General features: G+C 50.8%; 1 protein-coding gene across 2 annotated transcripts; it reads left to right on the forward strand.

Moving 5' to 3' along the window:
- The first annotated feature begins 695 nt into the window (after positions 1 to 695).
- Positions 696 to 26,743, forward strand: Rhobtb2 (Rho related BTB domain containing 2). 2 transcript variants are annotated; one of them, XM_004665811.2, is made up of 10 exons: positions 696 to 925; positions 5,428 to 5,629; positions 6,472 to 6,575; positions 8,126 to 8,311; positions 9,112 to 10,130; positions 10,569 to 10,687; positions 14,435 to 14,585; positions 22,853 to 22,941; positions 23,669 to 23,774; positions 25,650 to 26,743. In XM_004665811.2, the coding sequence occupies exons 2-10, from the start codon at positions 5,438 to 5,440 to the stop codon at positions 25,865 to 25,867; spliced, it is 2,184 nt and encodes a 727-aa protein (XP_004665868.1). In that variant the 5' UTR covers positions 696 to 925; positions 5,428 to 5,437; the 3' UTR covers positions 25,868 to 26,743. The 2 variants fall into 2 exon arrangements, with proteins under 2 accessions (XP_004665868.1, XP_044986772.1); XM_045130837.1 differs by lacking the exon at positions 696 to 925 and having other exon boundaries at positions 5,605 to 5,629; positions 8,187 to 8,311.
- Positions 26,744 to 27,531: the final 788 nt, after the last annotated feature.

Here is a 27,531-nt window from a genome sequence, read left to right on the forward strand (position 1 = left end):
TCAAAGGGACTTGAATGGAAATGGTCTCCTGGTGTGCGACTGGAGGCGGTGTGGGTTTCAGCGGGGGGAAGATAGGCAAACCGTCTCGCTATAGTCTAACCGCGGTCCTTCCAGGGCGCACAGGATGCCTATGGGTTTCTTCTCGGCCTCTTGGGGCAAAAAGAGGCGAAAACGCTGTGGGAATGCAGCGAGGTCCAGCGGCCGGCTCAGGAGCAGCAAGCTGAGCCCTTCCCGCGGCGGCCAGGGCCGCGGCGGGGCGGGGCGTGGGCGTGGGCGTGGCCTCGGGACATCCAATCCCGTTCGTCCCACGCCCACTCCCCACCCCCTCTCCCTCTCCACCAATAGCGTGCCGCGGGGGGCGGGCCTTATTACGGCAGCCGTTCCTGGATGCGATTTTTTTTTTGCCTCCCTCTTTTTTTTTTTTTTTTTTTTTTTGTGAATGAAAAAGGAGGTCGCGAGCGGTCCCGGGGACTGCAGCGCTAGGCGTCTTCAGGCAGCGCCCGTGCGGCGGCGGCAGCGGCCTCGCCCCGCGCCTTCCCGTCCCGCGCACCGCCCGCAGCCTCCGCAGCGGAACCGGGCGGCGGCGGCGACGACGACGACGCGGCCCAGCAGCCCGAGGTCCGATCGGCGGCGGCGCGCGGCCGGGCTCCGCGCGCCTCCGTGACATTGGGCGCCCGGGGCGCGGGGACGGGGAAGAGGGGGGGGTGATGCTGATCCGGAAGAGGCAGTGGCTGCAGCCGCTCGGCCGGAGTTTCTGACCGAAGCCGGGCCCCGGAGGCTGGATCCCCCGGCACGGCACGGCACGGCACGGCGGTACCCTAACTTGCAAGCGCGGAGTGACCCCAGGCATCCCACTAAAATGAGCGTGCTTAGCAGGAAGACATGTGCTCCCTCCACTAGAAATTACCCCGTCACGTGTAGTGGTGTAAGTAAATGACTGATTCCTGTTGTGGCCCGGTGGCCTTCCCTCTGCCTCCTGAGCCCCTCTCCTGTCCTCCCGGGCTCTGCACCTCCCAGGGCTCTTGCTGAGGCTGTCCGGGTGGGGGGTGAGGGTAGGGGGGGCGCGGATCGGAGGGGCGAGGGACTAACCTTTCTCGGGTATTTCTAGGGATAGGAAAGATGACTTGCTTCGGCTTGTCACGCCCCTCCCCCTTCCGTATTTATTTTTTTGTGTGTATATATGTATATGTGTGTATACATACATATATGTGTGTGTGTATATGTATATATTTATACATATACACACACACATATATAGTGGTGTGTGTACAGAGCAGCATGTCAAAAAAAAAAAAAGCAGGTTCAGAGTGCTAGAGGTGTTTCCTTTTCTTCTGTTTTTTTAAAGCCAGTGGAATTTGGGTGTTTTGCTTGCGGTTGTGGACAGACGTTTCTTTGAAGTCAACTCCGTTTGGGTCTGTCCAACTGAGTTCTGGCAAACAGCTGGTGGAGTCTTGAGTTTTGCTTGCTAATGCGTGGACATCTTAGGATTGCGATGGCTTAGCCTGTGTCTAGGCTTGTGTGTGTGTGTTTTTTTTCTTCATATGACCATTCACGATCTCTTTGGGCCTTGCTTTATGTTACATCTGTGAGGGGAGCCAGCTCTCCACCTTCCCCATGTTACGGTGTCAGCTTCCCCAGTGGGAGAGTGAGCCCTAGTCCACCCTTTTGTTTCCTCTTCTCCCGATTCTCCCTTCCTATCCATCCTCCTCAAATTTACCTTCGTTTTCTGGATTTTCCTCCCTTTCACGTTTTGTAAGATGCAGGATGTGGGATATCGGTTGCTAGGAGACAAGCCAGGCTCCCAGGGAGATTCTGTTGTTTCCTTGACAACCAGACTAGGGCAGCCACAGATGAACAAGCCTCCTATCAGCTGTGGGAGGGAAAGGGGCCCTTTTTGAGCTCTGCAAGCAGTGTGTGTAGGGTATGGGTGTGGGAGTGGGAGCCCATTACGCTTGCAGCTCATCACTGCACACCTTCCGATCTGCCCTGGACGGAGCACAGGGAGCCGGGAAAGCACTTGAGCAGGAGGCTAGTTTTGAAAGAGGTGGGACAATGACTTGGGGACAAGAGTTGGAGGATCTGTCAGGAGCTTTGGGATTGTCACAGGGAAGGAGTGGATTTGGGGTTGTGATACTCAGTGCAGGGTAGCAAGGAAACCCAAGTTTATGAAAGGTGGTCAGGAGGCTCTGAAGGAATGAGCAGGAAGCAATTCTGAGGAAATGCATAGTGTCACTGGAAAAGAGAGTGGCAGAGGGCAAGGGGATGCTGAGAAGATCACCGAGTGGGCTGTATCATCATGCATCAGCCATGAGCCGGAAAAGTAGCCGGATTCGAGAACGGAAATCACATTACTGTTGCCATGCCGTCTGCAGGACAAGATCTTCACTTAAGACGGGCCTGATCAGACAAAGAGTTCTGCGGGCTTAATTGGGCCAGTCTGTATCCTAAAGAGGGTTATAATTACACATATGGATATGCAATCTAGCATTATATAATGCTACATTACGTAAGAGGACAAATGCCTCCTCTCACCCAGGCTCTCTTGGCATGAGTTTACCAAAATTCAGGAGAGTTTCTTACAATGCACCTCATACCCATTTTCCAGAAGTGGAGACTGAAGTCTGCAAAATAAGTGAGGTGCTTTGCCCTTTCCTATATAGGACAATGAAGCATGCAGTTGGGACAGGGGTGTAATGGGTGATATGGACTGAAATGAAGAGGCAATTGGGAGACATTCAAGGGAAGGCTGAAGGGGCAGCCAGGGAGGGGGTGGGTTGGGAATGTTCGGGTTGGAAAGCAGTTCTGGTGCCTAAACTTGCTGCCAATATTCCTCACTTCCATACTTGTTGATTAGTTGTCCTCGCGAGAAATCTGAAAGTGAAATGACACAAGCCTTGCATGAGTGTTTTTATCATAACATAGCTGAACATGGACATGCCCCGGGATTTAAGAATAAGGCCCTCTCCTTGGTGCCTCCTCCCCCTCTTTTGCTTCTATACCCACATGCCACTAAATATAAATTGCAGAAAGTTCTGTTGGACAATGTTTTTGTTGATTGGTTGGTTGTGGGTTTTTTTTTTTTTTTTTTTTGGTCTTCCTTTACTTTGTAGGTAGGATTCTATCTTTTTATCTTTTTTGTTGGTTTTTTGTTGTTGTTTCGAGGTAGGGTCTCACTCTAGCTCAGGCTGATCTGGAATTCACTACGTAGTCTCAGGGTGGCCTTGAACTCATGGCGGTCCTCCTACCTCTGCCTCCCGAGTGCTGGGATTAAAGGCGCGCGCCACCACGCCCAGCTCCGGATTCTATCCTTTTTGTTGTTGTTATCCACTGAATAAAACAGAAACCACACCCATGTGACTCCTGCTGGTGCCCACACATCCCTCAACAGCCCCACTTGAGATGAGGAACTGTAAAGGGGGGCTCCACGTCCTCCCCACAGGAGAGAGAAGCGTGAGCAGAAAGCTGTTGGTTAGAACAGTCACCCGGTGGAGAGGGCCAGGAGGAGGGAGCACACTGATGCAGACAGTTGCTGCAGAGACTGGGGCAAGAGCTGTGTAGAGACCCCTTCTAGTTGGAGGGTCCTGATCTTGTGGAATTCCCAGGAGAAGGAGGAGGAGGCGCCTGTCTCATTGAAAAGTCCTTGCTTCACTTTCAGCTTAGGTCGCTGAGCTTCGTCCACTCACACAAATCCCAGTTGCCGTCGTTCCTTGGACATTTCGGTTCTGCGTTCCTGCATGCTGGCATCCAGTTTCAGCCCAGCAGGCATGGAGCTTTGCTGCTGCTGCTGCTGGCCTGGCTCTGGTCTGGATGGCTCTGCAGCGAGGTGCCTGGGCAGCCTCCAAGACATCTCTGCACGCATTAGCCTTCCTGGGCCTGGCATGGCTCACTCTGAATGGTTCTAGCCCCAAGACGCCTCTTCCTGCACACAGGAAATGCGAGCAGGGACAGGCTGATGACCGCAGTTATGCCTGCTCTGCCTCCACTCCCCTGTACCCCTTCACCCTCCTAGAAGGGTGGGTACCAGTGGAGAGGCTGCTCCCAAACACCTCTCAAAGTTTTATGGGAACAGCTTTTCAACCTCTGGAATGACATTTTGGCTATGGGAAGGCTCTCTGTGCATATGAGCCATCCCTGTCTAGGGGTGAACCAACTACTTCTCTACCTGTCACCGAAGGAAACTGAGGTAGAAATTCAGGCTGAGGGCTAGAGATGACTTATCATTTAAGGTGCTTGCCTGTCAAGCGTAAGGACCCAGGTTCAGTTCCTCAAAACCCACATAAGCCAGATGCACATGGTGGCTCAGATGTCTGGAGTTCACTTGCAGTGGCTAGAGGCCCTGGTGTGTAAGAATAAAATTTAAGAAGAAACAAAGAAATTTAGGCTGAAGTTTGACTCTCTGCTCCCTCAAGCACTCAGTTCCCTACGTAGACAATGTGGCCAGCCTCTCCCCAGAGCCCGTGGTCAGAGTTGTTCTAGCCTAAGCGTCCGCCTCCCTAGGAATGGACAGTGCACAAAAAACTGATCTCTGTCTCGGGGGATAGACGTGGGATGCTGGGAGCAGCCTAGGTAGCCCATGGACCATGGAGTGTATCATCACAGGTTGTGGCTACGCGGGGATCTCAAAGCTGATCTTGGACTGAGTGGGACATGTGGGCAACGTGACAGACCCATAGTAGAGGAAGGGAGGCCTGTGTGCATCCTGAAGGCTTTTTACTCAAAGAAGCTGCCAGGAAAACCTCTCCTATCCCATTGGGAGTAGCGGATGGATGTGAGCAGACCAGGGCATGGAAATCCACCACCGGAGAGGGCCAGGGGGAAAACGGGGCAATCTGGGAGAGCTGCTGCCCAGCCCTGACATGTCCATTAAATTTTAAAGTGGCCTAGCCCTGTAGCATGCTGGGAAGGGGTGGGGACCTGGCCCTGACTCTGCTTCTCTCAGCTGTTTATTCTGCTGCTGCCACAGCCCCGGGGTGGAGGAAGAGGAGGAGAAGAACCCAGAATGAGTGAGCTCCCCATCAGTCAGATACTTTTCTCTCTGGAGGAGTGGGGACCAGACAGGCCCAGGGCAGGCTCCACCTTGCCATCTCTCACAGGTCTCGAACATCCCAAAGGAACACCAGCTGCAGGATGGTGGGGACCAAAGGGAGTCAAGTGGTTCATTTGGTGGCATTTTCCCTTGCTGCCTGAGTGGACCCTTGTCTCCTGGGACCCCTGCAGAGCTACCCCCCCTCTCTCTTTCTCTCTCTCTCTCTCTCTCTCTCTCTCTCTCCCTCCCTCCCTCCCTCCCTCACTCTCTCTCTCTGCCTGTCAGTTCTGCGGTTTGATAGGGTGATAGCAGCTTCAGTTGAGGGGGGCCGCCAATGCTGGCCCTGATCCTCAGGGGCTGCTGTGACACATGGTTGTGACCACTCCCATCCTGCCCCTCAGGTCCCAGTTAATGGATTCTGACATGGATTATGAAAGGCCAAACGTAGAGACCATCAAGTGTGTGGTGGTGGGGGACAACGCTGTGGGCAAGACCAGGCTCATCTGTGCTCGGGCCTGCAATGCCACCCTCACCCAGTACCAGCTGCTTGCCACCCATGTGCCCACGGTGTGGGCCATTGACCAGTATCGCGTGTGCCAGGAGGTAAGGCTGCAAGGCCCCTTGGTTGGAGTCCGATGCCATGCATTTGAAGGTTCCCTAAACTGTAGCTTGGTGTGTGTGGAGCTCATGGGAGCCCCCTAGAGGTGAGGAGAAGGCAGATGACGCTGACCCTGGAGAGAGAGAGGATGGAGGGAAGCTTACCTGTGGGGAGGTATCTTTGCAATTTGTGGTCAATGGCTGAGCACACGTCTGGGACCCTGGTTTTGGCTGGGTACCACATTTTGTGTAATCACAGCCCAAAGTAATACAGAATCCAGGGGTGGGCACTGATGGTTGGGAAAGGTGAGAGCTGAGAGGAGAAAAATCTAATACTGAAAAGTCCGAGGCATGTAAATATAATGCATGGAGGGCTGGAGAGATGGCTTAGCAGTGAAGTTGCTTCCCTGCGAAGCCTAGGGACCCAGGTTTGATTCCCTAGTACCCACATAAGTCAGATGTACAATGTGGCGCGTGCATCTGGAGTTCGTTTTCAGTGTCTAGAGGCCCTGGTACCCCCACTCCCCCCTCAAATAAATACACAAATAAATAAAATATTAAAAATATATGTACTGCTTGGAAAGCTGGGGTCAAGGTCAGGGTCCTGAAGGGCTCCCTTCTCCAGCCAGAGCAATCTGCTTATTTAGGGCCTGTTCTCAGAGACTGCCCCTGTTACTGATTTTCCAGAAATTTCATGTGGTTAAGTAGGTTGTGTAAGATCTTTAGTAAGATGTACCTATAGTAAGATGTATTCTCCTATCCCCCCCCCCATACTGCCAGGGACCCTTAAGGGTGAGTGAGCCAACATCTGCCTCAAGAGCCATTGCTCCCATCTCCCCCTGCTGCAGGTACTGGAACGTTCCCGAGATGTGGTAGATGATGTCAGCGTTTCCTTGCGCCTCTGGGACACCTTTGGGGACCACCACAAGGACCGCCGCTTTGCGTACGGGAGGTAGGAAAGGCTGAGGCTGCTGCGCGGGAGGCGTATGGAAAGGTTGTCCCTGGTTTTCCCAGGGAACTGTGGTAACGGGTAGGAAGATGTGGAGAGAACAGCCTGGTGAACATTTCCTGGGGCTAGGAGCAGCCTGGGCTTGGAGTTTAGAACTAGAGCCCCAATTCTGTTACCTACTAGGTCTGAGATGAGTTTTTTTTTCACTGTGGAATGGTGAAAACGGCATTTTCTTCATAATTTCTCCTCTGCTTGCAATGCTGGAGGGTCTCGTGCATGCAGGTATTCACTACCACTGAGCTGTGCTCCTGGCGCCGCCTCCTTTTTAACATTTTTTTAAAAATTTTTTTGTTCATTTTATTTTATTTATTTATTTGAGAGCAACAGACACAGAGAGAAAGACAGGTAGAGGGAGAGGGAGAGAATGGGTGCGCCAGGGCTTCCAGCCACTGTAAACGAACTCCAGACACATGCGCCCCCTTGTGCATCTGGCTAACGTGGGACCTGGGGAACCGAGCCTCGAACCGGGGTCCTTAGGCTTCACAGGCAAGCGCCATCTCTCCAGCCCTCCTTTTTAACATTTTGAGACAAGGTCTCACTAAGTTACTCAGCTGGCCTTGAACTCACCCTGTAGCCCAGGTGGACCGTGAACTTGTGATTCTCCTACCTAAGCCTCCTGAGTAGCTGGGCTTACAGACCTGCACCACCAGGCCTGGCAGAAATAACATTGTTTTTATTTTTCTAAGGTAGGGTCTTGCAGTAGCCCAGGCTGACCTGGAATTCACCCTGTAGTCTCAGGGTGGCCTCGAATTCACATGATCCTCCTACCTCTGCTTCCTGAGTGCTGGGATTAAAGGAGTGTGCCACCATGCCTGGCTCAGAAATGATATTTTTTTTTTTTAGAAATGATAATTTTTAATTCATTCTTTGAACTAAAATGCCACATTAGGAGCTGGGGAGCTAGCTCAGCGACATATCTGATGTGCCTGCATGAAGACCTACGTTTGGATCCCCAGTAGCCACATAAAATGTTGAATATAGTGATTGATATCTACCTGCACTCTCAGTGGCGGGAGGGTAGAAGGTAGAAGGATCGAAGGACCCCCCAGGGCTTGCTGACTAGCTTATTTAGCTGAATCAGTGAACACTAAGTTCAGCAAGACTCTGTCTCAAAATAAATACATAAATAAATAAATAAGGTGGTAAGCAGTCGAGGAAAACAGCCAGTATCAACTTCTGACCCCCACACTTATGTGCACCCCTGTTCATGCATGCCTATACATAAATGCGGCCACACACACAAGAATGTGCACACACACTTGTGCATGCCAACTGTGTATTTACACAAACGCCCCATAATTTAAAGGAACCGTTACCATAATGCATTGTGTGGAAGATTGTGGACGTGAGTTCGTCAGTGGGGTGGGGCTCCGGAGAGGAGGGTTAGGGCCATAGTGTGGGGCATGGGAGCAGGCATGCACACTCCCCTTATTCCAAGGGGTGCTAAGCCCCCACCAGCCTTTCCTGCCCGTAGCCTGTCTCTCCCACCGCAGATCGGATGTGGTGGTCCTGTGCTTCTCCATCGCTAACCCCAACTCCCTCCATCATGTCAAGACCATGTGGTACCCGGAAATCAAGCACTTCTGTCCCCGAGCTCCTGTCATCCTGGTGGGCTGCCAGCTGGACCTGCGCTATGCTGACCTGGAGGCTGTCAACAGGGCCAGGCGACCCTTGGCTAGGTAGGGTTACTGGTGCCCAGGGAGAGGGAAGGCGCAGAGAAATGACATGTCACCATGGCTCCCTGCTCAGCCCCGAGGGAGTCCACTGATGTTTATGTGCTCTTTCCAGTTGTCGCAAGCTCACATCGGAGCTAACAAACATGTTCATTCATTCACGCCTCCTTGTACCTGGGCTAGGCTCACTGAGGAAAGGCAGAGGGAAGAGATGGTATTTGCATGAACAGCTCTTAGAATGTTGTTGGAGGGAAAACAGTTAGCTTTCTCTATCCATGGGTTCCAAATCTGTGGATTCAACCAAGATAACTGGAAAAGGTACAGATATTTTTTCCTAAACAAGATATAATGACTGTGTACATAACATTTGGATTAGGTATCATACGTAATCTAGAAATGACTTACAGAATAGTGGGGTCTGTGCAGGTTTTATAAATACTGTGACATTTTATATTAAGGGATGTGAATTTCTACGGGCTTAGTGTCTGTGCAGGACCCTGGAACTGATTCGCTTTGGATGTCAAGTCATGTCTTATATAAGCACATTAAATGCCAATGTGAAGTATTGCCTACGAATTTTCAGAGAGAGAGAGAGAGGTGGAACTATCACTTGCTTTGACCTGGGGAGGTCATTGGGGGCAGCCAGAGATAAGGAAGCCTTCCTGAAGGCCAGAGGAGAAAAGGCCAGGACAGAGAAGGGCCGGGGGTGGGAGGCAGATTCTGAGCCGAGTCCCCAGCCTGGGGAAGAATGGGGAGACTCCTTCCACCAGCAGCACAAGTTTAGTTTCCCTTCTTGAACTCACCAGGCCCATCAAGCCCAATGAGATCCTTCCCCCAGAGAAGGGTCGGGAGGTGGCCAAGGAGCTGGGCATTCCCTACTATGAGACCAGTGTGGTGGCCCAGTTTGGCATCAAGGACGTCTTTGACAATGCCATCCGGGCTGCACTCATCTCTCGCCGCCACCTGCAGTTCTGGAAGTCTCACCTGCGCAATGTGCAGCGGCCCCTGCTGCAAGCCCCCTTCCTGCCTCCGAAGCCGCCGCCCCCCATCATTGTGGTGCCCGATCCCCCCTCCAGCAGCGAGGAGTGCCCCGCCCACCTCCTGGAGGACCCGCTCTGCGCGGACGTCATCTTGGTGCTGCAGGAGCGGGTGCGCATCTTTGCCCACAAAATCTACCTCTCCACCTCCTCCTCCAAGTTCTATGACTTGTTTCTCATGGACCTGAGTGAGGGGGAGATGGGGGTCCCCTCGGGGCCAGGAGGCCCCTGCCCAGAGGACCACCGGGGCCACCCTGATCAACACCATCCCCATCCCCATCACCACCACGGGCGGGACTTCCTGCTGCGGGCAGCCAGCTTTGACGTGTGCGAGAGCGTGGAGGAGGCCGGGGGCTCTGGTCCCGCTGGCCTTCGGGCCTCAACCAGCGATGGGATCTTACGGGGTAACGGAACGGGGTACCTGCCAGGCAGGGGTCGGGTGCTCTCTTCCTGGAGCCGAGCTTTTGTGAGCATCCAGGAGGAGATGGCAGAGGATCCCCTGACCTTCAAATCCCGGCTGATGGTGGTGGTGAAGATGGACAACTCCATCCAGCCGGGGCCCTTCCGGGCTGTTCTCAAGTACCTGTACACGGGGGAGCTGGGGGAGAACGAGCGGGACCTCATGCACATCGCCCACATCGCCGAGCTGCTAGAGGTCTTTGACCTGCGCATGATGGTGGCCAACATCCTCAACAACGAGGGCTTCATGAACCAGGAGATCACCAAGGCCTTCCATGTCCGCCGGACCAACCGGGTGAAGGAGTGCTTGGCAAAAGGCACCTTCTCAGGTATGCAACATGTTTAGAAGGCAGGGAGTTCCTGCCAGGGAACTTTTTTTTATTTTTCCGGTTTTTGAAGGCAGGGTCTCACTCTAGGCTGACCCGGAATTCACTATGTAGTCTCAGGGTTGTTTCAAACTCACAGCGATCCTCCTGCCTCTGCCTCCTGAGTGCTGGGATCAAAGGCGGCGCCACCACGCCCGGCCTTGTCCAGGGGACTTTCTGAGAGGTCTGGGTTAGTCCTCTTAGCACCTCATGTCATTCTCAGTTTCTGATGTCCTGGAGATTGTGGCCTCCCTACTGCTCAAGCCAAGAGCATGGTTGCCCAGTGCTCATATTGTGTGGCTTCAGAAGGCAGTTGGGTACTTGGGGCTCAGTGACTGCCCGTGGGGCTGGTTTTCCTTCATGCCCACCGTATCCTCATGCGATGCCTCTTCTCCTGGACAGATGTGACCTTCATTCTGGACGATGGGACCATCAGCGCCCACAAGCCCCTGTTGATTTCCAGCTGTGACTGGATGGCTGCCATGTTTGGGGGGCCATTTGTGGAGAGTTCTACTCGGGAGGTGAGAATGGGAAGGGAGGGGAGGCGAAAGACATTCTGTCCTGTGCATCTGAGGTGCCATCAGTTAGTGGCACTTTCATCAACAATGATGGTGTGCTGGGTACTGAGTGATGGACCCAAGAGAAGATGATGACTTTTCTTTTGTTTTGAGGTAGGTTTTCACTAGCCCAGGCTGACCCAGAATTCACTATGTAGTCTCAGGGTGGCCTTGAACTCATGGCAGCTCCTACCTCTGCCTCCTGAGTGCTGGGATTAAAGGCATGCGCCACCATGCCCAGCTTCGAGATGCTTCTTATAACCAAGGACCTTGTGTTATTCCAAAGGAGGGACTTACAGTGACAGCTAAACTTGGTATTTCAGAAAACACACACAGCTCATTTAATTTACCCATGATGCTTATGCATAGTATGCCATTCCCATATTGTATGTAGGAAAGAGATGTCCTGTGAAAGGTGTACAGCTTGCACAAAATTGTGTGGTTGAGAGGTCAGGAACAGAGCTCAGGATTGACAGTTATGATTCGTTGTACTGTAATCTGTTGCCACTTTGAGACACATGAAACAAGTAGAAAAAATAATCAGTGTGTCCCAAGCTGAGTTCATCAGTAACTTCAAAGGTGGGTTTTGAGGCAGGGGAGATGGTTCAGCAGTTAAAGGCACTTGCTTGCAAGGCCTGCTGGCCTAGGTTCAGTTCCCTAGCCACCCACCTACAGCTGGACCCAAAAGGTGGCACAAGCATCTGGTGTTCCATTTGTAATGGCACAAGACCCTGACATGCCCATGCATGCACACATGAGCACACACACACACACATGTGCAAATAAATATTTTTATTTTTAAATTTAATTAATTTATTTACTTGTTGTGGTTTTTCGAGATAGGGTTTCACTGTAGCCCAGGCTGATCCGGAATTCACTCTGTAGTCTCAGGGTAGCCTTAACCTCACTGTGATCCTCCTACCTCTGCCTCCGGAGTGCTGGGATTAAAGGCGTGCGCCACCACGCCCAGCTTAAATAAATATTTTTAAAGGGTGGGTTTTATTATTATTGAACTCTGGTAAGGCCCACAGGACAGAGATGATGCCACTGAAAAGATAGTCTGTTCCTCAGAAAGAGCCCAGTGAGGGAGCATGACGCTGAGGCCATGGGAAAGCCCTACGTCAGCCCGCAGGTTGAAGTGGAAGTGCTGGGGTTGTCTGGGCGATGGCTGGGAAGTGGTGGGCTGGAGAGGAGGTGGCTGGCCGGTCACTCTGGATAGGTGATTTGCATAGGAAAGGCCCTCTTATAGGCAGCAGCTTCGCATTCTCTAGGAACTGCCTAGAACTGAGAGGGGACAGGCCAGGAAGGGCCATCAGAAGTGTATGTCAGAGCATCAGAATACAGAATATGGGGCAAGGGAAATGGCTCATGGGTAAAGTGCTTGCCATGTAAGAGCAGTCCCTGAGGGTAGATCCCCAGCACCCAGGTAAAGATGCAAGCTATATTAGCTGAGGTGTGATGGCACACACCTTTAATCCCAGCATTTGGGAGGCTGAGGTAGGAAGATCACCATCAATTCGAGGCCAGCCTGGGGCTACAGAGTGAGTTCTAGGTTTGCTTGGGCTAGAGTGAGACTAACCTCAAAACAAAAGAAACAAAAATAATGCCAGATGTGAAAAAAGTTTTAAAGTGACGTATGACAGCACATGCCTGGAATTCCAGCCCTGGGGAGATGAAGACAGGAGGTGCCCTGGGCCTTGCTTAGTCTAGCTGAATCAGTGAGCGCTCAGAAAATACGATGGGGGCTGGAGGGATGGCTCAGTGGTTAAGGCACTTGCCTGCAAAGCCTAACAACCTGGGTTCACTTCCTCAGTATTCATGTCAAGCTGCATGCACAAAGTGGTATATCCATCTGTTTGCAGCAGCTAGAGGCCCTGGTGTGCCCATTTGCCCCCCACCAGCTTACAAAAATAATAAAATTATATTTTTTAATTTTTTTGTTTATTTTTACTTATTTGAGAGCCACAGAGAAAGAGAGAAAGAGGCAGATAGAGAGAGAGAATGGGCGCGCCAGGGCCTCCAGCCACTGCAAACCGAACTCCAGACACATGCGCCCCCTTGTGCATCTGGCTAACGTGGGTCCTAGAGAATCAAGCCTCGAACCAGGGTCTTCAGGTTTCACAGGAAACTGCTTAACTGCTAAGTCATCTCTCCAGCCCAATAAAAATATTTTTAAAAATAAGATGGAAAGCTATTGAGGAAGATATCTGATGTCAACCTCTCGTCCCAACACACATGCACACACGTGCATGGGCACCCACACACTTGCACCCATGCATACAAACATGCATACTACACACATACATATCCCCCACACAAAATATATGGGAGCCCACGTTGAGAACAGCAACAGCCTTTTCCTCTAGTCAGTGCCCAACTGGTGTGTCCTTTTTCCCATGGTCCTCTTTCTCAAGCACCAACTCAGCGTAGAGTTGGGAAAGGACTGTCATTTGGACCATTAGAAATGTTTTCTCAAGTTTGCTCCCTTCTCTCTCAGCCCCAGACAAGCAGAGTAGTCTAGGCCACAGCCTTTGGTGTGCTCCGTCATCTCTGACTCCTGGATCATCAGTTGTCCCTCATTGTATGTTGGAGCTAAAACGTCCTACTTTGCTCAGATGTGTAAAGTTCTGAGTGTCCCTATACACTTCTTCCAGGTGGTCTGTAACGACTCTGAAAGACAAGGCCGCCTCCCATTTTTTGCCAAGTACCCCTATCAAGACCAGTGCCTGTGTCTTAATGCCCTTCAGATAGTTTACTGAAAAGCTGAACTAAGAGACCACCCTCTCCTGTGGTGCAAGATATGACCTCCCTAAGGTTCCTGGGAAGGGTTAAGAGTTGAGTTGTGGACTGCAGAGATGGCTGAACAGTTAAGGTGCTTGCCATTAAAGCCAAAGGACTCAGGTTCGATTCCCCAGGACCCATGCAAGCCAGATGCACAAGGTGGTGCATGCATCTGATGCTTGTTTGCAGTGGCTAGAAGCCCTGGGGTGCCCACTTTCTCTCTCTCCCCCTCCCTACTTCCCTGTCTCTCTCTCTCTCTCTCTCTCTCTGCCTCTTCCTCTCTCACAAATAAATAACAAGTTAAAAAAAACCCTCCCTATCAATTTAAAAAGAGAGTTGAATTGGTCTCTGAAGTGGGAGTAGGACTTAGAAACACAAAGTGTGGGGCCAGGATTCTCTGAAGCCCCAGGGGCCTGCTTGCTCTGGGAACTGGGGTCAATAGCACCGACACCCGCCTTACAGCTCTGCTGTGTTCCCAGCAAGTCCAGAGAGACTTGCATCTGATGAGAAAGCAGTTTTTGTGGCAGCGCTGCTCTGAAGAGATCCCGGAGGCCCAAAGCAGCAGCTCTGAGCAGCCAGCTGGTTCCCTCTGCTCATTCTGCATCCCGCTCTGGCTGCTCCCCACAGGCATACAGAGGAATGGGGGTGTAGCTGATGAAAATGGTTCCTGGAAGCGTCCTCGCAGCCAGAGCAGCTTCGTTAGGATGCCAACAAGAATCGAGGTCCCGTTAAAAGACAGCAGAGCCCCACCCCACTGGTGGTGTCAGCAAACTGAGGCTCAGTGCCAGTCAGCATCGTGGGGGGCCAGGGCTTGAAGGGTCTCCTAAACGCATTGAGGCCCATCATCTGCGGGAGAGCAGCCCACCAGCCTCTGGGTTACTCTGGCCTGTGCTGGACCTTATGCCGCCTGCCCCGCTCCTCCTACCGCAGGTGGCGTTCCCGTACACGAGCAAGAGCTGCATGCGGGCCGTGCTGGAGTACCTCTACACGGGCATGTTCACCTCCAGCCCCGACCTGGACGACATGAAGCTCATCATCTTGGCCAACCGCCTCTGCCTGCCGCACTTGGTCGCCCTCACAGGTAACTGACGGAGGAGTGCGGGAGCCTCCCTGGGGTGAGGTCGTGGAGACCACAGGGAGCGTTTACTTGTCTTTTGTCACCTCCCCTCTCCTGAGGACAGGGATGCCAAGGGAAGCAACTCTCCTAGAATGCAGTTTGCTGATGTGTGTAGGTTTGTGATAGAGGGTCACCTTAGAGGTCACTGTGGCCCCACAGAGTCTCTAACACACGATGGCACTTGGCCTTCTGGGCTTGGCTTCTCCCAGGCAAGCTAAGAAGTCTACAAAGAACAGAACACAATCCTTCTCCCATCATGTAAGTCTATTTTTTTTTTTCCCCAGGCAGGGTCTCACTCTAGCTTAGGCTGACCTTGAAGTCACTAAGTAGTCTCAAGGTGGCCTTGAACTCACCATGATCCTCCTACCTCTGCCTCCTGAGTGCTGGGATTAACCCAGCCTTTGTAAGTCTTTTTAACTTCCTCCTTCTCTTTCTTCTTCCTTCCCTTTGGCTCCTCCTCCGCCTTTGACTTTAGCAACTCTTCCTTTTCCCGGGAACATAAAGCATGCATTGACTAGCTGTTTATAACTCTTGAAACAATTATGACATCCAGGCATAGTGGCACAGGCCTATAATCCCTGCTCCTTGGGAGGCAGGGACAAGACGATCACAAGGTCAGGGCCCAGCTGGGCTACAAAGTGAGTTCAAGGACAGCCTGGGCAATTTAGCAAGACCCACTCTCAAAATTAAAATTAAAATAGGGCTGGAGAGGGCTGGAGAGATGGCTTAGCGGTTAAGCGCTTGCCTGTGAAGCCTGAGGACCCTGGTTCGAGGCTTGATTCCCCAGGACCCACGTTAGCCAGATGCATAAGGGGGCGCATGCGTCTGGAGTTCGTTTGCAGTGGCTGGAGGCCCTGGCGCACCCATTCTCTCTCTCTCTGTCTATTTGCCTCTCTCTCTCTCTCTCTCTGTCACTCTCAAATAAATAAATAAAAATGAACAAAAAAAATTTTTTAAAATAAAATAAAATAGGGCTGGAGAGATGGCCTAGCAGTTAAGGCATATGCCTGAGAAGCCTAAGGACCCAGGTTCGGTTCTCTAGGTCCCACATAAGCCAGATACATGGTGGTGCATGTATCTGGAGTTCATTTGCAGTGGCTAGAGGCCCTGGTGTGCCCATTCTCTCTCTCTAATAAATAAATAAACAAAAATAAAATCTTTAAAAAAAATTAAAATAAAAAAGAGGGATATATCTTAGTGGTAATCTTAACCTAGCAAGTGTGAGGCCCTGAGTTTAGTTCCCAACACACACACACACGTATGTGTGCATGCACACATGCACAATTATCAGAGCAGAGATCAGCTTCTAGAATACACCACACTCAGAGATCCTGAGGGTGGAGAAAGATGTGGGCAGTTAGGGGATCCAGTGGCAGACAGTTAGGGGATCCAGTGGCAGACAGTTAGGGGATCCAGTGGCAGACAGTTAGGGGATCCAGTGGCAGACAGGGGAATCCAGTGGCAGACAGTCTGAATTCCAGGACTTGGCTCTCTCACGTTGAAGGGAGGTTTGGGCCAGAGGCCCAGGTAGACAGACAGCTCTGTTAGCATTTATGTCACTGCTGGCATCAGTCCCCCTTTTAGTGCTGAGTTCATGGTTGATTTTTCTGGATAGGTCAGGAGGGTGGAGAGAAGACCCTCTGGTCCTGAGTCAGGATTCAGGAAAGTTCCTACTGTAAGAGCTGCTAAGACCCTGGACCGTTAATTAAGATTACAGACAGGTAGCAATCTCATGATGGAAAAGAATTTTAAGGGACAACTTGGTTACAGGAAGAGGGCAGAAACCATTGACCAGAATCAGAGTACAAGGAATGAAACCCAGAGCTGGGGAGACGGCTCATTGCTGTGCAAGCTTCAGGCCCTGAGTTTCATTCCCAGCACTCATGTAAAAAGCCATGCAGGGGTGGGAGAGATGGCTCAGCAGTTAAGGCGCTTGCCTGCAAAGGCTAATGACCCAGGTTAGATTCCCCAGCCAGATGCACAAATTGGCGCATGCATCTGGAGTTCCATTTGCAGTGGCTGGAGGTCCTGGAGAGTTCATTCTCTTTGTCTTTCTCTCTTCTCTCTATCTCTCTCTGCTTGCAAATAAATAAATAAGAGTGTTTTTCTTTTATTAAAGCCAGACATGGCTGTGCATGCCTGTGACCTCATTGCTGAGAGGGGCACAGAGACAGGAAGATTTCTGGGGCTCACTGGTCAGGCAGTCTAACTAAAAACAGGTCCAGTGAGGGACTCTATCTCACAGAAATAAGGCAGAAGAGTTACAGAAGAGGATGGCTGACATCCTCTTCTGGCCTATATATGTATATGTGTACACAGTCTGCACACACATGTGCACATGCCACACATGTGTACACCACACATACCATAAAAGAAAGAAAAAAAAAAAAACAGAAGCCTGCAACAGGAGCCCAGGGGTCCCAGCAAAAAGGACTTCAGGGAACTGGGTGTGCTGGTGCACACCTTTAATCCCAGCACTCAGGAGGCAGAGGTAGGAGGATCACCGTGAGTTCCAGGCCACCCTGAGAGACTACATGAATTCCAGGTCAGCCTGGGCTAGAGTGAGACCCTACTTCGAAAAACCAAGCAAACAACAACAATAACAAAAAGGTCAAGGAATAAAAGCTGTGTTCCAAGATTATAGTTATAGCAATATGACATTCTTTGCTGCCCGTGAAATACAGTGTGGATTTCCTAGAGCCCATAAAATTTCAAATTCTAAGATAGAGTAATTCCATTTTTAAAAGACTGTCTCCAAAATAATAGTCTGAGGTAAAAATAAAAGACATCATATCTCTGCTCTTGTCCTTAGGGCGGGCAGATGGGCACAAGTCAGAGAGGGGCCTTGGTTCAACCCTGATAGGTCATTTTCAGATGACAGCCATTTAACACATCAAACTACACTGCCACGTGGGAAGCCTTGCAGAAAATAACATTGAATTACGTTTCCTGGGAAATGGTGTGTGCACATTAGACAACGTGTGGCAAAGTGTTATCTATCTGTCTCATTAAGGCTTGGGAGAGATGCTTGGTGATGCATCTGTCACCGGTGATGCTTGACATTTTGTGAGGCTTTTCATTCAGACTTAAACCGTGCTCATTGTTAACTATAACATAAATACATGAGACATATGTTCAGCTTAATGAATGATAAACGCAAAATTCTTTTCCACTACCTAGCCACACACCATGTGTCCTCCCCCATTGTAGATCCCCACCTCCTCCCCAGAGAAGCCCCACCATCCAGTTCTCCTCTCTGACAGGATTTCTGTTGGATTTGCTTCCTGAGAATCCTTTATAGTTTCATCATCCAAGCATGCTTCCATAAACACTCCAGCCTGGCCTTGCTTTTCATGTTTCTCGTTTGTTTCAGATAATGAATACCTTCCCATTAAAATATTTCCCCTGAGCCAGATGTGCTGGCTCCCACCTTTAATACCAGCACTGGGGAGGTAGAGGTAGGAGGATCACTGTGAGCTCGAGGCCAGCTTTGGACTACAGAGTGAATTTCAGGTCAGCCCGGGCTAGAGTGAGAACCTACCTTTAAAAACAAAAAAAGGGCTGGAGAAATGGCTTAGCAGTTAAGCGCTTGCCTGTGAAGCCTCAGGACCCCGGTTCGAGGTTCGTTTCCCCAGGACCCACGTTAGCCAGATGCACAAGGGGGCGCACGCGTCTGGAGTTCGTTTGCAGTGGCTGGAGGCCCTGGCGCGCCCGTTCTCTCTCTCTCCCTCTCTCTATCTCTGCCTCCTTCTCTGTCTGTCACTCTCAACTAACCAAACAAAACAAATAAATAAATAAATAAATAAATAATAAAAACAAAAAAATCCCCCTTGGAATTTATTTGTTGAAAACATAACAAAACACAGAACACTTCTGTTATTAGTTACCTTCCCATTGCTGGGACAAAATGTTTGACAAAAATTAATTGAGCTGGGTATGCTGGCACATGCCTTTAACCCTAGCACTTGAGAGACAAAGCTAGTAGAATCACCATGAGTTCGAGGCCACCCTAAGACTACATAGTGAATTCCAGATCAGCCTGGGCTAGAGACCCTACCTCGAAAAGCCAAAAAAAAAAAAAAAAAAAAAAAATCAGTTTAAAGGGGAAAAGGTTTGTTTCAAATTACAAAAAAGGGCAATCCATCCTAACAGAAACAGGAAGCCAGTGTCATGTCACATCACATCAAAGCCCAGGCTGACCTGGAATTAGTCTCAGGCTGTCCTCAAACTCACAGCTAATCCTCCCTCAGCTTCCCTAGTGCTGGGAATAAAGGAGTGCAACACCATACCCGGCTGCCTTTTATACAGTCCAGGACCCCAGCCATGAAATGGTACTGCCCACAGTTAAGGTGAATCTTCCCTCCTCAATTAATCTAATCTAGAAAAACTCCCTAGCAGAGATTTGTTTGCATGGTGATTCTAAATCATGTCAAGTTGACAACTGGATAGTAACCATCACAACTTATCTTTTGATCCTGTAGTTTTCTATGATCACCAGTTCTTTTTTTTCTTTTGTAACAAGGTCTCATATAGCCCAGGCTGGTCTCAAACTCTCTGTGTAGCTGAGGATGGCCTTGAACTTCTGATCCTCCTGCTGCTACCTCCCAAGTGCTTGGATTATAGTTCTGTGCCACCATGTCTGTTTGATGCACACTGAGGGTCAGACTCAGTGTTTATCCAGTGGGCACTCTGCCAACCAAGCGACATCCCTGGCCCGGCGAGTACATCTCTGTGATGTAGTTCACCATAGTCCCTGGCTTGCCATATTGTCTGCAAAGTGATTAGTTTAGTTCAGGAGCTGGATTGTCATGTGTATGTAGTATGTATACTTGTGTGTGTGTGTGTGTGTGTGTGTGTGTGTGTGTGTGTGTGTTTTCTTGAGCTAGGAGCTCACTCTAGCTCAGGCTGACCTGGAATTCAATCTCAGGGTAGTCTCAGGGTGGCCTTGAACTCATGATGATCCTCCTACTTCTGCCTTCTGAGTGCTGGGATTAAAGGTGTGCACCACCATGCTGGCTCCATACATATTTCTCTAACTTTTTTTTTTTTTTTTTTGAGGCAAGCCCAACAAATGGGCTTTTTTTTTTTTTTTAAATGTGAGAGAGCGAACGAGAACAAATTGGTGCACCAGGGCCTCCAGCCACGGCAAGTGAACCCCAGAAGTGTGCACCACCTTGTGCACATGTGCGACCTTGCATACTTGTGCCATCTTGTGCGCTTGGCTTACATGGGACCTGGAGAGTCGAACATGAGTCCTTAGAGTCCTTAGTCTTCACAGGCAAGTGCCTTAACTGCTAAACCATCTCTTCAGCCCTTCATACATTTTTTTGAAGATTTCTTAATTTTTTTTTTTATTTATGAGAGAGAATGGGCGCACCAGGGCCTCTAGCCACTGCAAACAAACTCCAGACACATGTGCCACCATGTACAACTGGCTTATGTGGGACCTGGAGAATTGAACCAGGGTCCTTAGGCTTGGCAGGCATGCACCTTAACCGCTAAGCCATCTCCTCAGGTCCCCTTCATGCATAGTTTTAGTTTTGAACCACCTCATAGGTTGTTTATCCTCTTTGTCAAGAGACATAGCTTGATGCTTTCCTCTCTTTATATATATATATTTTTGTTCATTTTTATTTATTTATTTGAGAGTGACAGAGAGAGAGAGAGAAGAGAGAGAGAGGCAAATAGACAGAGAGAGAGAGAATGGGCGCGCCAGGGCCTCCAGCCACTGCAAATGAACTCCAGATGCGTGCGCCCCCTTATGCATCTGGCTAACATGGGTCCTGGGGAATCGAGCCTCGAACCGGGGTCCTCAGGCTTCACAGGCAAGCTCTTAACCGCTAAGCCATCTCTCCAGCCTGCCACTCTTTTTATGATGCTAGCAGCCATCGTGTGCCACTTCCTGGATCCCTCAGCTAGTTCAGGATTGCTAAATGAATGTTCCAGCTCCTTCATTTCTTTACTTCTCTGTTGGAAGACTTTTACTAAGAGAGAAACTTCCTGCCTGCAAAGCCCAATGACGTGTGTTCAGTTCCCCAGTACCCACATAAAGTCAGAGGCACAGAGTGGCACATGCATCTGGAGTTTGTTTACAGCAGCTGGAGGCTCTGGCATGCCCATTCTTTCTGTCTCTCTATCTCTGTCTCTTTGCAAATAAATAAATAAAAATATTTTTTAAAGATACTTTTTTATTCAAGGTAGAGTTTCACTGTAGCCCAGGCTGACCTTGAATTCACTCTGTACTCTCAGGGTGGCCTTGAACTCATGGCGATCCTCCTACCTCTGCCTCCCGAGTGCTGGGATTAAAGGCAATACTTTTATTAATTTTTGAGGAAAGAGGGAGGGGGAGAAAGAGTGAGTATGGGTACACCAGGACCTCTTGCCATTCAAACAAACTCCATGCCCTACTTTGTACATCTGGCTTTATGTGGGCACTGGGAAATCAGACCCAGGCTGATAGGCTTTTCAAGCACGTACCTTTAACCACTGAGCCATGTCCCCAGCCCCAGTTCCTCCTGATTTTTGTTTGTTTGTTTGTTTGAAGTAGGGTCTCACTCTATCTCAGGCTGACTGGAATTCACAATTCACTATGTATTCTCAGGATGGCCTTGAACTCATGGTAATCTTCCTACTTCTGCCTCCCAAGTGCTGGTATTAAAGGCATACACCATCACACCCAGCCCCATTTACTGATTTTTTTTTTTTTTTGAGGTAGGGTCTTGCTGTAGCCCAGAATGACCTGAAATTCACTATGTAGTCTTAGAGTGGCCTCGAACTCATGGCAATCCTCCTACCTCTGCCCTCCACGTGCTGGGATTAAAGGCATGTGCCACCATGCCTGGCTTTCATTTACTGATTTAAGTATATCTATATCTATCTATCTATCTATATCTATCTATATCCATCTATCTATCTATATTTATTTACTTATTTACTTATTAGAGACAGAGAGAGGCAGAGCATGGATATACCACTTTGTGTATCTGGCTTTATGCAGATACTAGAGAATCAAACTTTTACAAGCAAGCACCTTTAACCACTGAGCCATCTCTCCAGCCCTATTTACTTATTTTTAAGATGCAATTAGTTTGTGTGGATTTTGAAAATAGCGTCATGAACTCTTAGGTTTGAGCATACTGTATCATTCTCAGTTAATTACAGTATTTTTGCTGAAGCTCAAATACTATACTTTTAGCCAGGCACAATCTCTTCAAGTTGGCGCCAGAGCCTCTGGACTTCCTTGCTCTGTGGAATCATGAGATGTTCTAGCTCCAGCATGTTCATTTCATGATTCAGAGCTACTCATCCATTCCTCCAGGGAGCCCTAGTTTCTTTGTGGTACTAGGGATTGAACCCAGGGCCTGTTTGGTGTTAAAAGTCCTGGTTCCTATGGTGAGCACTGAAGTGGACATTGGTTTGCTCACTGCTCCTGGTATAGTTACTGTTTCCAGATCTTTTCTGTGAATGGTGCAGGAAAATAAATTTATCTCCTTAAAGATAAAAATCCCCAAAATAAAAAAATAAAGATAAAATACCTCATGAGCTCATACTGAATCTTCTGATTAAAATTCTGGACCAAGGAGTTGTACTTCCTTCATATAGATGTTTTAATATTAAAGTACAAGTTGAGTACACGGTTTACTAGAACTTACTTAAATTAATATAAAGAAGCAGGCTTAATCCATAGTAATAGCTCATAATTCTAAGCAGATTTACTAGAGACAGAGAGAGGAGGAGAAAGAGAGAGAGAGAGAATGGGCACGCCTGGGCCTGTAGCCACTGCAAACAAATTCCAGACACCTGTGCAACCATGTGCATCTGGCTTACGTGGGACCTGGAGAATTGAACCTGAGTCAGGCTCCACAGGCAAGCGCATTAACCGCTTAGCCATCTCTCCAGCTTCCACGTCCCATCAGTGGCAAATTCTTTTGGGGACTCTGATGCTATGTATATCAGATTATATAGTGGGACATATATTGTTTGAAAAATCCTCTTAGTAAGCTTAACATCCTTTTTACTTCCCACCCTACCCCACCCACCCCACTGAGGTCCCCCCACAGCCCCTTGTCCCCCTGGTAGGAGGAAATGTAAGTCTCTTATGGTCTTTGTGGCCTATCAGGTCTTGCCCTTGGCCCTAGTCCCTCTGAGCCAGTCCTCCGTGGTGAGGCTAAGCAGTCAGGTCCTTGGCTGTGATTCTCCAGCTGACTGCCGTCTGCCTCTGTGTGTCACAGAGCAGTACACAGTGACCGGATTGATGGAAGCAACTCAGATGATGGTGGACATTGATGGAGACGTGCTTGTGTTCCTGGAACTGGCCCAGGTACCCCAGTGAGGGGAGGAATTGACAACAATGTCAACTCCCGGCTCTGTAGGGGGTCCTGGGAGGTGGTGAGTAGATGGGAACCTGTTGTCTTCCTGTTTATCAAAAAGGAGCCAAAGAACTCCTGGGCATCCACCAGGAAGAGCGGTCCATGAAAGGAAGGACTGTAGTCAAAGGGCACCAGAGAGGCTCCAGGCTAAGGTTGGGGTCTTCCAAGGGGTATAGAGGACTCTCCTTCTGAAATTAAATACCCACCTCCTTATTTCCAGTCCAAGCAAAGTCTCGCACACAGGTCCTCACAGCAGTGGCCGGGAGCTGAGCCCCTCCAGAGGTTAGGTTATTGAATTAGATCGTGGCTAGTGCCAGGCTTGACCTTGTGAAGGTCAGCTCTCTAAGCCCCATTGCCCACATTTTGGTACAGACTGCCCAGGATGCTGAGAGAAGGGAGTTGTGTGGTGTAAGAGCTAAAGAGGGCAGAGACACCCCCCACCCCAGGGCCGTGGGTACCAGCAGCATGGATGTAGCCACAGTAGTGGGGCTGGCAGTGGGTCCAGGAGCCTCCTTCCTGTTCTGTCTTCTTTGGCTCTGGGTGGGCTTGTTTATGAGGATGGGTCCCTTGACAAGGGAATTTGCCCTCACTGCCCAAGGCTGCCAGTCTGAAGGCCACGGTAGGCATCCCTGAAGATGCCCCGCTCGGGTTACAGGTGCATTTCTCTTCCGCCCACAGTTCCACTGTGCGTACCAGCTGGCTGACTGGTGTCTCCATCACATCTGCACCAACTACAACAACGTGTGCCGCAAGTTCCCCCGAGACATGAAGGCCATGTCCCCAGGTGAGCACGTGCGCCGCCCCCGGTGGCTGCTGCTTTCCCCTGAGCTCAGGTCCACGGCACGGACTGAGCTCCAGGGACCCAGAGGTTTCCAGTGATCCTGAAGGCTCGCATGCCACTGAGGCGCGAGCAGCCTCGCCCGAGGGCTGGGCAACCGAGACCCCTTGGTAGCGCACACTACCTCTGGGCTCTGGGCTCGTGTTTCGTAGAGCTCTGAAGAAGGCATTGGACTAGAGTCTTCAGAATCTTTGGTTTAGAACACTACAAATATATTAGCCACGGTGTGACCCAGGACACACGGAAAAGTCTATAAAATTATAAAATGATGTCCATGACCCACTAAACAGACTTCCCTACATAGAGATGGGCACCGCCCACAGCTTGGCCCACCCAGGTCTGACTGTCCTCTGGGGTCACCTGCGGCTCTGTTTCCTCAGTGAGTTTCCATTTCTCAGTCCTGGAGCCCCAGCACCAAGTGCACGGGTTCCCGAGGGACATGCTGCCGGCCTCCCTGAGACGCCGATCTCTGGGTGCCCAAGTCTTCACGGCTCCCGCCACCCCGCTCTGACCTGCTGCCCTGGGCAGGTGGTTGCCATGCTTGCCAGTTCTCCCAGAACTCTTGTCTTCCCTTTCTTCCCACCTTTGTTAGACCCCTTCTAGCATTTTCTTTCTAAAGCCCAGGCCCAACTGCATCCATCTCGGAGCGGCACACCTTCCATGGTGCCCCAAGCTTCCAGAATCTGAGCCAGGTCCTGTCGTGGCTCTGACTCTTGCTTCTCCTGGGAACTTCAGCTCTGGCCAGAAACTTCTACGCTCATGCCTAGTCTTGCTGAGTCCCAGCTCTGCAGCTCTTCTTTCTTGGCCTTAACCTGTTGTATTCCAAATTCATAGGACCCGCATGCTTTAACTTTTTTTTTTTTAAATTTTTTGGTTTTTCGAGGTAAGGTCTCACTCTAGCCCAGACTGACCTGGGATTCACTCTGTAGTCTCAGGGTGGCCTCGAACTCACAGCGATCCTCCTACCTCTGCCTCCCAAGTGCTGGGATTGAAGGCATGCGCCACCACGCCCGGCTTAACTTTATTTTTATGTGTATAATGTGTGGCGGATGTGTGTGTGCAGTGTGCAGAGGCGCATGCTCGTGCTCCTGTGGAGACTGGTGCATGTCCGGTGCCCCTCCTCTATCGCTCACCCATGCTTTCTTAAGATGGCATCGCTCTCCGTGGCAGAGCTGCACTTTTACTGCCTAGTGATTCTCGGATCTTTGCTCCCGACGGGACTGGGGTTTCAGACTAGCTGTTTACGTGGGACCTAGAGAAGCCCCCTCACTCACACAGTCTGAGCCCCTCGTGCTTGTATCAAGTGCCCTTACCCACAGGGCTGTCTCTCCAACCCCTGATCCATGTTCTTGAGTTACCATAACGCAAAAGCAATAGGCATTGTGTAGCAACTGTACACTGGGTTTTGAGTTTGGATGTTGTTCTGGCCAGAGCTCTCGGTTCAGTCCCCTTGGTCCATGCTGGGGAGCAATGGGTGCAGTTCAGTCCATCCTGAGTTAGGGTGGGTACAGGGACCACTCTTGAGCAAGCTGTGCTAAGCTGGAATGATTGGCAGGTAAGGTTCCTCCACCGTGGATGGGCTGCCTGGGCACGGCTGCATCGTGAGAAGGGAGAAGCAGCATGCGCGCAGCCAGGTTTAGATGTCCCCTCTGCCGCGGGACATCAGCATCTCTGTAGATGGGGGAGACGGGCACCAGTCCTGAGCCTTTCTGGAGCCCCCTGAGCACGGTGGGTTTGGTGCTGGTCTGTGTGGTAGGCTGCTAGGCTGCTGGCATGCCTGCGCTCCCCTCCTCCAACTGTCCTTCCCACATTCTGCTCTAGAAAACCAAGAGTACTTTGAGAAGCACCGCTGGCCCCCAGTGTGGTACCTGAAGGAGGAAGACCACTACCAGCGGGCTCGGAAGGAGCGAGAGAAGGAGGACTACCTGCACCTGAGGCGGCAGCCCAAGCGCCGCTGGCTGTTCTGGAACAGCCCCTCCTCCCCCTCCTCCTCCGCGGCCAGCTCCGCATCCCCGTCCTCCTCCTCGGCCGTGGTCTGAGATGCCGCCACCCTCTTCTGACCCTGCTGCTGTTGTCCCCATTCGCCCCTGTCCCTCTGCTCGTCTGCATCACCCCCTCCACCTGACGGGGATGAGGGGACTCACCTATTCAGGACCCTAAGGGCAGAGCTATTCTCACCAGCCAAAGGGGCTCAGCCCGAGGAGCCAGACCTTGTGGGTCAGCACAGGGTCCGCCTACAGTTAAAGGGCAGGAGAGACCCGCCCAAGGTGGGAAACAGGAAAGCTCAGAGCTCCGGTAGTTTTGCCTCTGGACTTGAGCACCCCAAGTACAAGGAGAAAAGCCTCCCTGCACGAGGGCTTCCCTGTGTGTTTGCTCTCCGCTCTGGCCAGAGGCAGCCCCTCCTAGCCAGCAGCCAGGGTCTTCACTCTGCTGGCCATGGCTTTCCACCAACAGACTTGAGGGTTTTGTAGGCATCGTGCCCTCCTGGAGAAGTCAGGGTAGAAAGGAGGTATTTAGGGCCCAAGTCTGCGGCTTCTGTGTCTGGTGTGGCTGCTGGAAGGCACATGAGGGCGGCTCGCCCTGCCAGCACTTTTCTAGGGCTGCAGGCAGCTCAGGCCTGGCGATGGGTGGCAGCGTCAGTTTGGAGCTTAGGCCTGGAGGCAGTGCCCGTTGGTGCCAGGAGAAGCTTCTCCCTGAGCCTCCAGCCCTCCTCAGGTTGGAGATGAGAAGCAGAGGAATGGCTGGCATAGGGAAGGAGGAAGGGTGGGGCCAGCACGCAGCAATCCTGTGCTCCTTTGGGTCTCTCCCTGCCTTTGGGGAGCACTGCTTTTTATGGGGTGGAGGAAAGTCAGAAAAAAAAAAAAAACCAAAACAACAACAACCAAAAAACCCAACAGATGAAAACTAAACTCAAAGGAAAGTTACCACCAACAAAACCGTCTACCTACCCTCTATACCGCCTCCCCAAAAGTGAAGGTTGTAAAGAGACTACATATAGCCTAGTTTTTCATAGAGCCAAGCAGAGTCCTCTGTGATGTGGAGACAGAAGGTCAGGTTGTCCCATCAACCCCCATGCCTTTCAGGAGAGGACATGTGGCCCTCTGGCTGAGGATTCCTCAGGACAACCCTGTTCCTGGCCTGGGGCTTTGGCTTCAGGGCTCAAGTAGCGTCAGACTTGTGACCCACCTGGACGCAGACTGGCCCCTCCTTTCTGAGAGTGACCCCATAGGATGTGTAGCATGTGCCTTGTGAGCCTGGAGCAGGGGTCACATGTCAGGAAGAGGGTACGGACGTAGAGAACAGTACTTGCCTGAAATAACGTGTCATGGGGAGCAGGGCCCAGCCCAATGCTGGTTTAGGATAAAAGGGGGAGCAGGAAAGAGCTGAAAAGTGGAGACTGGCAGAATAACACGGTGGCTTGCAGACCCCACAGGATACAGCCTCTGACCCTTACTGGTTCTTGATCCTGACCCACACCCCACCACCCTCTCTACCCTTTTTGCATTTATGAGTTAAGTCCCAGGACACGGTGGGTCATAAGCCCTTTGGCGTCCGCTCCCCTGAGAAAATGCTTTAGACGAAGGGCTGGTGAGGTCCTAGGATTAGTTAGGTTTGGGGTAGAGCAAACCCAGAAGTGAATGCAAGCCTACGATTAAGAGCTGGTGTTCTGAGGCTGGCCTTGTCAGAAGGGACAGGCGGTGGA

Source organism: Jaculus jaculus, chromosome 12, assembly GCF_020740685.1.
Source record: "Jaculus jaculus isolate mJacJac1 chromosome 12, mJacJac1.mat.Y.cur, whole genome shotgun sequence".
NCBI lineage: Eukaryota > Metazoa > Chordata > Mammalia > Rodentia > Dipodidae > Jaculus > Jaculus jaculus.

What these genes read in the sequence shown, in the direction of transcription:
- Rhobtb2 (XM_004665811.2), top strand. Translation starts at nt 5,438, where the DNA reads ATGGATTCTGACATGGATTATGAAAGGCCAAACGTAGAGACCATCAAG. An exon ending in AGTATCGCGTGTGCCAGGAG is followed by an intron (nt 5,630 to 6,471) that starts GTAAGGCTGCAA and finishes CCCCTGCTGCAG; the next exon opens with GTACTGGAACGTTCCCGAGA. An exon ending in GGCAAAAGGCACCTTCTCAG is followed by an intron (nt 10,131 to 10,568) that starts GTATGCAACATG and finishes TCTCCTGGACAG; the next exon opens with ATGTGACCTTCATTCTGGAC.